This window comes from Nylanderia fulva, unplaced genomic scaffold (genome assembly GCF_048542155.1).
Source record: "Nylanderia fulva isolate GAGA-0341 unplaced genomic scaffold, ASM4854215v1 Scaffold15, whole genome shotgun sequence".
NCBI lineage: Eukaryota > Metazoa > Arthropoda > Insecta > Hymenoptera > Formicidae > Nylanderia > Nylanderia fulva.
The window spans coordinates 1103689-1115604 of record NW_028189730.1 but is presented as its reverse complement, the minus strand read 5'-3'; the positions used below and the strand labels follow the sequence as shown (position 1 = coordinate 1115604).

General features: G+C 31.2%; 2 protein-coding genes across 3 annotated transcripts; one reads left to right on the top strand and one right to left on the bottom strand.

The window, feature by feature from the left end:
• The first annotated feature begins 824 nt into the window (after positions 1-824).
• l(3)77CDf (phosphatidylserine synthase 1 homolog l(3)77CDf) lies at positions 825-7564 on the top strand. 2 transcript variants are annotated; one of them, XM_085480453.1, is made up of 6 exons: positions 825-1218; positions 1997-2551; positions 2761-3030; positions 3341-3563; positions 3832-3891; positions 4549-7564. In XM_085480453.1, the coding sequence occupies exons 1-6, from the start codon at positions 1019-1021 to the stop codon at positions 4633-4635; spliced, it is 1395 nt and encodes a 464-aa protein (XP_085336579.1). In that variant the 5' UTR covers positions 825-1018; the 3' UTR covers positions 4636-7564. The 2 variants fall into 2 exon arrangements, with proteins under 2 accessions (XP_085336579.1, XP_029164578.2); XM_029308745.2 differs by having other exon boundaries at positions 827-1218; positions 3832-3898.
• Positions 4868-11884, bottom strand: LOC114935887 (endothelin-converting enzyme homolog). Its single transcript, XM_029308820.2, has 16 exons — positions 11355-11884; positions 10165-11163; positions 9595-9994; positions 9397-9507; positions 9180-9285; positions 8920-9103; positions 8506-8655; positions 8351-8443; positions 8013-8201; positions 7771-7902; positions 7491-7673; positions 7254-7360; positions 6820-7007; positions 6552-6718; positions 6174-6326; positions 4868-5622 (listed from the first exon to the last, which is right to left on the bottom strand). Exons 1-16 carry the CDS (start codon positions 11550-11552, stop codon positions 5404-5406), a joined length of 3579 nt encoding a protein of 1192 aa, XP_029164653.2. The 5' UTR covers positions 11553-11884; the 3' UTR covers positions 4868-5403.
• Positions 11885-11916: the final 32 nt, after the last annotated feature.

The window sequence follows — 11916 nt, the reverse complement described above, 5'->3', positions numbered from 1 at the left end:
AGTTTTTATGAGTAAAAAAGGAATAAGGATGAGTTGAATATAACCGCTTGTACATATAATAAAAACGTATACGTATATACGATTACTTACGGCAAATCATTGTTTAGGATCTAAATTTGTTTTTATTCTAATTCAGTAATTAACGCTGCTCTACGTTATAATAACGTAAACTTTTGAAAGTGTTGAATTGCATCATCGAATAACTCGATTCGCATAGAACGCGATTCCCATCGCAAACTCGGCGCTCTTCAATCATCGAATATGAAATCTATATAGATGGCATAACTTACGTATAAAAATAGCCAGCCAATAGAATGCTTTATTTTAAACTGTCACCTATAATACTCACTTTTTTGCGTCAAAAGAGATCACATGATCGAAAATGACGAATTGGTATCATTATTTTTAGTCACGTGATGTTTGCTAACTGAAAATTAATTAATTATTAACAACTTATAATTTATATATTTAATTATTTTTATAATTACTATTAATTATAATAATAATAATTATTAATTATTTATTTATAAATTAGTTCATTAAATTATATTAATATATTATATAATATATATATAATATATTATATAAATAATATTATATAATATATAATATTAATGTTATATATTATTCAATATTAATATATTACATCTAATAAATATACATATATAATATTTTAATACATTATATATAAATTAATTTATTAATTAAATTCCTGTGCAGTAACAATTTAAAGTATGGCAGCTGCGATTGAATTTAGACGTACGGTTTCCTTCCTAAATCGCTCGACTAGTTCGTGGCCTCGATCGCTCGCGCACCGGCGTGAAGTTGCGCGCTATTTGAGCGCCGCAAACTGGGCAAGTTCACGTCGCATGAGTCTATCGTGCGCATTCACGAGTCTATGACGGCTGGTGCGACAGCACGTTCACGGGAAAGGTGCGAGATTTGGCGCGCGAAAGCAACGTGGTTTCTCCATCGATGGTGATCGAGGAAGGAGGCTGAAGCGCGAGAAGCATCGAGGATGTCGATAGTATTCCGGGAAGCTGACACCAACATCGGCGACCATGTCGACGACCGTAGACTCCGCGCCGGGACTGACAGCTTCCCGAGCATCAACGAGAGACCGGTCGACGACATCTCCCTCGAGTTCTTTTACAAACCGCACACCATCACTCTGCTGCTCATCTCCATTGGCGCAGTCATATACTCGGCGTTCACCAGGTACCTGTAAACGTCCGTCTCTTTAACCCTTGGAAAATTCATCGTATTTATATTTTATATTATTCATTGTATATCATAAGCCTCTAATTAAATTTATGTATTCGTTCAATATAGATCGGTATCGAATCTCGATAAGATAATTATTCTGCGAGAACAATAAGAGACAAAGTTCCTCGACAATGGCTTAGTATAATGCCTTGATGAATGATGCAACGTTTATATGTTATATACAAGATTTAAATGTTTATATGTATATGATTGATGTTGCAATTCTGCCATTTATTTTCTTTTCAAGATGAGTGATATATTAATCAATTTATAGTAATTCTACACAGAAATATTTAAGAATAATTATAGTTTTTTTTTCTGGATTGTCTATTATAAGCACACTTGATTATGCTTTGTTTTGCATACTATATTCTGTATTTGTTACATAATTTCTTCTTGCATCAATTTTGCTTTTATTAATATTTATATCCCTTTTTTAACTATAGTGTTAGTTGTCAGAAATTTAAACTAATTTTTTAATATCTAATTGTAAGTTAAATTTCTGAACAGGATGTATCTAAAAAAAATATTTATTGTGGCATTTTCATTATGACAATAAGGTTGACAAATATAGAACATATACTAAAAGACATTGTATTGAAAGAATTTGACTAAATTTGATTATTCTAATTCTGCTATAACGAGAATATTCATGTAAATATGATTTGCAAATCATTATCTTGTTATATTGTATATGTTTATTATATTTTTCTAAATACCTTGATTTCAGAAATACCATCAATGTCGAGGATAACATGTGGGCAGGCATGTTATGTGTCGTTTTCTTCTTTCTCATCATATCTGTCCTAACGTTTCCCAATGGACCATTCACCAGGCCTCATCCAGTGGTATGGCGGATAGTATTTGGCTGCAGTGTTCTGTATCTAATGGGTCTGTTGTTCTTGTTGTTCCAAAACTACGAGACAGTTAGAAAAATTCTGGTATGGATAGATCCAGGTTTAGCATCCTTTCACATCGACATGGATAAGGAGTATGGTGTTAATTGCTCAGACGTCACAGTAGAAAAAATTTGGAATCACTTGGACGTGTTTGCAATGGCTCATTTTCTTGGCTGGACCTTCAAAGCTATTCTGATTCGTCATCTTGGCATCCTCTGGGCCATTAGTGTAATGTGGGAAGTGACAGAGATCGCCTTTGCGCATTTGCTGCCGAACTTTGTTGAATGTTGGTGGGATGCACTGATTCTGGATGTTCTTGTGTGCAATGGATTGGGTATTTGGGTCGGCCTGAAGATTTGCTCCATATTAGAGATGCGGGAATATAAGTAAGTACATCTTTAACTTTATCATTCAAAGATCTTGAAGTTTTATCTTTTTTTAAATGAGAAATCTATTCTTCACTTGTATAATATTAATCTATTTTTATATAGAAATGTTTTATTTTATTAACATTTATTTTATTATTTTATTAAGTTTTTCCTTTCCTCAATAAATATATTGAATTCTGTATTTATTTTATTTCTTGAATGCACAGATGGGTCAGCATCCGTGACATCGAGAGTACTACTGGGAAGCTGAAGAGAGCAATGCTACAATTCACACCTGGTAGCTGGACATCTGTCAGATGGCTAGATCCTACTTGCACACATATGCGATTGGTCGCATTGTGCCAATTAGTGATATTTTGGCAAGTCTCTGAGCTCAATACCTTCTTCTTGAAGCATGTCTATGAATTTCCGCCATCTCATCCTTTTGTTGTGGCCAGATTAGTGTTGATTGGCGTCATAGTCGCGCCATCAGTCAGGTGAGTAGAAAATGCACAATTTTGATCTTTGATTTAGATCTGAAAAGTATAGATTTCTTAAGAATCTTAAGAGTTTCAAAATCGTGAGAAATATATGAATATATTAAAATTTTAAATTTTTTAACATTGATTATTTTAAGAGAGATTTGTAAATGTGTATGTGTGTTATATATTTATAAAAAATATATTAATGTAAATTATATATTAATATTATTTATCATATTTTTAGAAATTAATATTCTGAATTCTTTAAATCTGATTATAATATTAAAATTAATAAAGAAAACTAATATAATTATTACAATTACAGGCAGTATTATATGTTTGTCACTGATCCGACATGTAGTCGAGTGGGAACTCAATGTTGGGTCTATGGAGCAATTATGGTGACTGAAGCCCTGCTGTGTATACGTCATGGTGCAGCTTTATTTGAGCGTACTCAAGCCCTCAATATCCTACTTTGGTTGCTCTGTCAGTCTCTAGTCTCTGTTCTCTGTGTCTATGGCTGTGTCTTGTGGCATCAGTATTTTGAAGTAAGATTTGTAGTTTTTGATCCTTTTCTAAAATTAAAATTCAGAAAAAATACTAATATTTTGCTACGATATTTTTAGTATTAGAGAAAAAATTAAAGGAAACATAGTATAATAATATGAGCTAGAAATCTCCCTTTGTTTCTTACAAACTTACTTATAGTGACCCTATGTGTTGCCATAAGCTGCTTCATTGTCAATAGCTAAGTAATTATCAATTTTTATAATTGACTTCTTGTTCCTTTCAAATGCATGGTGCTGATTGCTGCAGACGGGAAAGAAAGCCACTATAAGGCGGTCCGTCTCTCATCTAGGCAACTTTAACACGAACGTAAGCGGTATGTGTTGATTGGATCATTACGATACTCGGTATAATCTACTGAGTTTGTGGCACTCTTGATTAATCGCTCATCGTCGCTGTCACTGTTTCTAAATCTGTCCATTTATCTGTAGCTTGTTCGTGTATCTCTCATTCATCTATATTCTTTATAACTTAAGTAATGAAGAAAAATTATATTAACCATCCAAATCATAAAATTATTTTATATGATTGAATCTCTTTTTGCATATTGGAAAATTTGCAAATGTTGAAATTTTAAATCTTCCTTCAATTTAAATTATTGGAAACTTTGCACTTATTGAATTCTAAAACTTTCCAATCTTGAAATAACTGCATTTTGGAAATTTACTTCTCTTATGTTTCTTTACTTTTTAACAATTCTAACATATTAATGAACAATTCTTGATTTTATTTAGAAAATCAGATTTGAGAAATCAATTATCTTAATCTTAATTAAATATATTTTTTACTTTTCTGTTTTATCTCTTCACTGTTTTTATCTTTTATCTTTTAAAATTCTTTATTTTTTTTTTTTTGCTATCTCGAGATTTCTCAAATATCTTAAAATCAAATATTACACGTCAGTCGATGATCGATATTCGATCAATATATAGAGTTATTATTTATGAATGTATATGCATGTTTCAGGGAACATGGTTCGCCGTACGAAATCTGTGGAAGAATTGGATAAGAAAGAGCTGTGAGGAAAGAACTAAAGAGGACCGCTCGATGTGAGAGCTGTGAACGCTAATGAATATTTTCTAGTCGAATAAAACAATCGCGCGTAGAAGAAATTTATAGGATAAATGATAATGCGTGCGTGCGAATTAATTACTTATGATGTGACGTGGTACGAATGTCTCCGAAACTGTTGTTAATATGTTCCTCAGAATAAATAGAGAATATTGTTACCACTCGAGTGGTCCGCGGACGCTCCGATTTAGCGTTCGGTCAAGTTCGATGTGACTTACGTAAATATCATTTATTTATTCATATTCATCTGCCTCACACCATATTTCTACTCATTTTCATTTGACATAGCTGTAACTTTATTTCGCAAAGAATGCGCTTGCAACGACATTGTTCGTCAAGAAATACTGCTTTTAAATTTAAGATATACTACATATCTTCCTTGCACATGAATAAGAATCTCTGTATATACAAATTTAGAGATACAGAAGCAAAATACACGTTTTTCAATTTTTTAATACAAGATTGAATTATAGATGTAGTCTTAACATACATCATTCACGCGTATGAAACTAAAAGCAAATACTTAATATTTTTTATTCCAAATAAAAGAGAAATCCATCATCGTTTGTCCGTATACCTGTACATTAGAAAAGTTTACTTGCGAATCTCATAGGACGGACAGACGGACGTGAATTTCGTTTCTGTATCTATCGATTTAGTATCTTGTAATAGTTCGCGCCGCGGATACTTGTAAGCTGACTGAGTCTATAATAGATCTATAATAGATCGCAATGTCCGTTCAATCAATTTTCACTCCGGCATCAGTGCAGCGGTCTCTTTGAAGTCTATATACGGAAAGATGCTGCAAACGTCGTTGGGAGCGATCTGCGAACCCAGCGGACAGTTCCACGCCTCGGCGAGGAGTTTATTGTTCGATGCAGAGACAAACACGTGAATCCGGTTTGGCAAATTCTCGCTCTCGTGTAAAGAGATGTACGACGACGTGAGCGGCGTCTTCGTGCAATATGTCTGCAATCGGCAGAGATTAATAAAAACTTGATAAAAACATTAAGGCTCCTTTCTTCTCGCTGATCATGTTGGAACTGTGACGTTAGAAGCGAGAAGATACACTAAAAATTCTTAGATACCATTTCAATGAAACTACAGATGGCTTTAGCACACTCTTGAAATATCTCGAAAACTATTTTTTTCCCTTTATGATTTAATTATATAATGTAATTATATATTACAGTCATTTTACAACTGTTGATTAATTATAAAGAGAAAAGGATAGCTTTCAAGATATTTTAAGAGTGTGCTGAAGCCTGTTTCTGAAGTGCTGTTTAACCGAAATATCTTTTTATTTCGAAATGGCATCCAAAAATTTTCAGCGTGTGCTTTCTCGCCTCTGACGTCAAAAATCTAACATAACTGCAGCGAGGATCCAGGAGCTTTAATTATCCGGAGTGGATGATGCATGAACTTTCCTCGGAAATAATCCGAGACTCGAAAGAATCTTCTCACCCTCTCCCCGCTAAATAAAACTATGATTAATATAAACCAAACTATGAGAACAGTACCTGAGCGTAGGCGAGATAGAATAATTGATCGATGCGGAGTTTTAGCCATGGAAGCCTTCTCTCCGCATTCGATCTAGTAAGAGCCAAAGTATCATAGGCTAGTCTGAGTCCCATAATTTCAGACAACCGCTCGTTCAAGGTCAATCGCGGAATCTAGAATATTCGAAAGTATCTATAATTTGTGTCTGCAAACGATAAATTATAATAAGCGATTCGCGTCTTATTTTAAATCTTGTTGCAGAATCTTTTTTAACCATTGTTTCATTATATACATGTATATATGTATATTTATTGCACCATGCAATGTATATATATTTATATATATACATTATGCAATAAATAGGATTAAATATTCTAAAGAGTTAAGTATTCGTTTACCATAAACGACACTGTCTGATCAGTGAAGGGTAACGTCATGTTCATAGGTCCTTGATATAAGCTTTCCTTTTGACAATTGATGTAATCGTCAAAGTTTGTATCAGTGAATTCATTCTCATACATCAGGGAATCTTGAGTATTCCTAGTTTGGTCCCAATAGTGTATACCTATATGTGATGAAAACACGAATAATCGAAAAATCTTTATTTATAAGAGCAATTTATAAATATTCATTTATATATAATTAGCACGTGCTTGTTTCATTTACCATTCGCGTCGAAATGATGGGCGATCTGATGTGCTATTAAATTTCCGAGCGTTGCGAGCAGAAGATAATCAAAGGAGAGTTCATCATTTATCAAGGACCAATCAATAATACCATAAGGAATCACAATGAGATTCAAGCCGTAGATTGCTTGCGCTTTCGATTGGAATGGCGTTGCATAATACGTCCAACTACGCAATTTATAGAAATATTTCAATCTCGATTTCAGCAGTCTTCAAGATTTAAGAAATAAAATTTAAAAATCACAGTGATGAGAGAGATCCAAAGTTTTTTTTGAGCTTCTGAATTTAAAAAATTTCACAAACAAAAAATCTAACAATATATACTATCTGCAAAAATAAAGATTTTAAGAATCTTTGCAATTTTCTCAAAAAAGTTCCAAGAATAAATTTAATTGCATGAATTGCGTATCTTACATTTGCTTTGGATCGCCGATTTCTCGTCTTAATTCAATGTACATCAGCGTTCGATATCTTTTCAGCAGAATCATCGAATTATTGAAATAATTGTCAGATAGAATTATCTGAAATTTATTATTTTCAATGTATATGATGTAATTAGACAAACTAAATAAGATTTATATTGATAAATCTTCAACAAAATTGTTTTATTAATATCCATTTAATAAAATAGTAACAGTAAAAAAATTTTACCTGTGACACATTATATTCACTGTATAGCGAGTCTCTGTTCTTGAAATAAGAAATAACAGGCAGTGCAAGCTCGAGACTATCGATTTTCTTCAACAATCCTTGTCGTCCTTCCTCTCTGGCCCATTGCGCTTCTTCAGTTTTTAACTTTAGTGTTTGTTTTAGTTCATTGAACATTTTTTTCGTCTGTTAAAGAGAATAAAAAGAAAATAATAAATGCATACAGTCAAAAAATTTGCATCTCTGTATTTTATATATTTTATTTATACTAAAGTTTAGTTACTATTTTATTCATCTGTGCTATTTCATGGTCGGCAAAGGAAGATATATATAAACTAGATGCTTCCAATTGTAAGAGATAGGTGGTAACTTGAAAACAATGATCCTTCACATTATTGCGTCTTGGCAGCACCAACTAATAAGGTTTATTTAATTAAAAATAAAGCATTTTAATTAATAAATCATTATAAAATGTAAAGTGTTCAAAAAATGATAGAAAAGCTGACGCAAAATTTTGTTAATTACCTCGTGATATAGCTTGTGTGCATATAATCCTATTATTGCATTATTAAGACCTACAGGATCTTCTTTACTAAATTCTTCTAATCTGCGTAAACCTTTAATCAGTTCGGTATAAAAATAAACTTGGATATTAGCCACACTCGTTATTATATCCATTTCTGTTAACGAGCGAATTAATTGCGACCAATTTACCTGGAATAAAAAAATTGAATAATAAGAAATAAAATAATTTAGATTAAATATTTTTTCTTTTTATTCTCTCTGTATTACAGAAATTATGAAATTTTTCTCTTAATTTCACCAAGAAAAAACCTCATTGAAATTATCATGTTTTTACTTACAAACTTGCTTTTGCTCTGCAACTCCTCTAAACTGATTTTGCTGTAGTTATTCATCACATATGCTTCTCGTATTTCACTTTTAGATGGAAAATGCTGCAAAATTAATATTGTTTTACTGTCAAATAAAAACTATTAGTTTGTTAAATTGTAATTACCGAAAAGAATCCTTGTATTAGAACAGTGTTGATCACATGAATGGTTTTTTCTATGTTTTCCAATTCTAGGTAACTATCATTTAAACTTTTAAAAACATTAAGCATTGTTAGAGCTTCCTTAATAGATCTCATAAATTCTTTTGTATCACTCTGTAAAAAAAGTGGAAATAATTATTTAATTATTAATTTGCTTCTATTAATCTATTGTATTTACTTTCTAACTTATTTTAATTATTTATTTTATATTTCCCTTTCTACTAATATTAATAAATATTTTGAGTAAAAGTTTACCAATGGAACCCATGTTGGGGCTATATTTAAAAAAAATTAATAAAAAATAATTTCTTTATAGAAAATTTTGTTTTATATTAAATATTTATTTTGTACATTTTTGATAATATAAGTTACGCGTACCTTGCATTTTTGATAATTATTGTATAAAATTTCGAGATCCACATAATTTCCTTCCGTCTCAATCTCGGAGCATGAATCCTCCATATATTTGAAAGGACTTTCATATGTTGTAGGACCTATCTTAAGCGTGAAATTGCTCGGACAATATTCATCCAATTCTGGCACTACGTCGAATAAAAGAGCGCTATAAAATAATTCTAATTTATGTTTTATCAAATTATGAAAATAAAATAAGAGCTTATTGAAATTCGAAATCTTACTTATGATGTAACATTAATTGCGCAAATAAGTTTGTAAAGTTAACATAATTATCAGGCCATGTGGCATTTATGTAAAACTCTCCTATTCTCTTTAATGCATCACTTGCTGTAACAAAATTAATCAATAACGATTATTCTTTATAATTTTTATATTATGTAAAATTTTATACAAAATTATTAACTGTTTGTTTAGATTATTACTTAAATCTTAATTTACCCATTTTTGTTCTTTCGTTGAAGTTTATATCTCTTTCATATTGTACACAACTGTCATAGTACATTGCAAAATTTGAATGCACGTTTTCACGTTTTTCTTTTAACATTTGTCCTAAAATATTTAAAATAAGACTAATTTAATTTAAAATAATACTAATAAATAATATAATTTATAATTTTTAATAATTGATCAATATACTGATAATTCGTTGATAATTTCTGGATTTCTGAATTAGATTTCCGTCCATCAATTGTGGATCTGCCTCAAAACCACCACAAGCGTATTCGTAGAAATCTTCACAAGGATCAGCCGTGTGATTCATGTAGGATAACATCTTGCTGGCAATCTGTTTGCAGTGTCCTGTTTCGCAAACATTCGTTACATTCGTATCCTCGTCAGGAAGTGTGATCATAATTCTCGTTTCGTCGTGGCTTATTGTACTTGTTGTATCGTTGTAAAAAGCAAAATTAGTTGCATTTGCATAATTGTTTGTGAAAAATGCATTGTATTCCTTCGTTGTACTAGAAGTCACATTCTCATTGTACTTTTGGGTAATTTCGCTATAGTTTTTTGAGGTATTTACCATGTCTTCAATTTCCTACAAAAAATTAAATATTCTTATAATTGTTTATATAAATTTTTTGCATATTTTATAAAGCTGATCTATGACAATTATCCCAAATATCAAAAATAAAACTTTAAATTAATTTTAAATTTTATAACGCATTAAAAAATTATTAATTATTTTTCAATTTCGTGTTACATTACGTTTGTAGCTGCTGAAGACCTCTCATCTATGTTATAGTTTATTGTGGCAGAATTCCTTCTCGTTACATTCTCATTAATCAATGTTGATCTATATTCTGTGGTAGATTCCATATAATTTAAATTTCTTGAATACTTAGTATTTCTATCTTCTTCATTTGAATCTTCTATCATTTGAATCATTTCTATCTTCATCGATTGAATCGGCGATGTTGAAGTGGTTACATTGTTTGCTATTACAATTTGTTCAAATTGTGATTTCGCAGAATAATTATACAGATCGGAGAAGTATTTGGCACTCATATTTTCTTCAGAATCAGTCGAAATGCTCGGCGTTGTAATATCAGTTGCGATCGTAGCTTTCAATCTCTCATATTTATTAGTAAAATTTTCAACAGTATATATTTCAAAATCATTTGGAGATGATAATGTTGAAGTTGTAATATTATCAATTGCAGTATCAACTTTCTCTGTGCTATAATACATATCAGAAGTATATCCATCAGTCGTAGATTCAATGGATTTTGAAGACGCAACATTTTCTATAATATCAATAATTGTAACATTGTATTTTAACGTAGCATTGACAATTGATTCATTTGATAATGTTAAAGCTGCATCATTATCAATACTATAAGTTACAATATCAGGTGACAATGTAGCCAAATCGATGCCTTCTTTCGTAGTTTCTATATACTGAGTGGTTTCTTTCATTGTGGAAATGTCTTCAATTTCTTTTTTAGATATAGTTGCAGAAAATACATTTGTTTCATCCTCGATTGTCCTATTTTCAGAATAACGTTCGAAATGACGAGATCCCTTGATGTTCTTCATCGAATAATCTTCAGTAATGACATCGATATTTTTTGTTGATTTTGTTCTATCAGTTCTCTCTATATTTGTAGCGGATGTAATTGCTGTTCTTGGAGTCGTTAAAATCGTTAATAGAATTGTTGTGTCTATTGAAGTCGTTGCCTCCTTCGTAGATTTTCCATGATGATGCTGTTTAAAATATTTAATAAAATTATACGTATAATAATTAAGAGATGATTATTGGTAAAAATTACAAAATTTGTAATATAGATATAACTTGTATAAAATTTTCACTCTATAAAATCTGCCTTCTTATTTTCATGTAATTTTTTTTTAGTACATTTACATCTTCCCAAAGATATTTTTATTGACAGAATTACCTGTGGCTCATGTTCAATGTATTGATTCTTGTATTTTATATAATTTTGCGTTTTCCAGGGTATGCAGGCGAGGATAAGAATAAGGCACATAAAAAAGAAGATGAGCAGCGCGATGAGGCAGCTTCTGTAAGATTGATCTCGTTGAGCAGCCTTACCCTCCTCTCGATTGTTGACCTGATACGTTTTGCGAAGGGGCATGATCTCTTCTTTTCAATTAACTGTATATATTCATTTGCTTACACCTAGAAAACTTTTGACCGTACACCATAAAATGTACACAGCAAACTAACGTTACGTACACCTTAATCTCTCTTAAAGACGCTAATTGCGGTTTTGCTCTGACCACTTCCTTCCGAATATTATCGCACGAGGAAACTCTAGCGCGATAGAATTTCTAAATTAATGAACAGAAATTTTTCATTCGTTTGCATAACGCATTTGAACTTGAAGCACTGTGTAAATGCAAAGTTAATAAATTAATTTGATTTTTTGAGAATTGATTAATATGAGAAAAGAACACAAGTGCTGATAATTGAAATTCGGGATCTAAAGGAGAGAAATT

Excerpts from the sequence above, each read along its gene's own strand:
- LOC114935887 (XM_029308820.2), bottom strand. The coding sequence starts at position 11,552 with ATGCCCCTTCGCAAAACGTATCAGGTCAACAATCGAGAGGAGGGTAAG. Across the intron at positions 9,995-10,164 it reads GGTCTTCAGCAGCTACAAAC|GAAATTGAAGACATGGTAAA; the intron begins GTAATGTAACAC and ends AATTTTTTGTAG. Across the intron at positions 7,674-7,770 it reads TAGCACAGATGAATAAAATA|ACGAAAAAAATGTTCAATGA; the intron begins GTAACTAAACTT and ends TCTCTTTAACAG.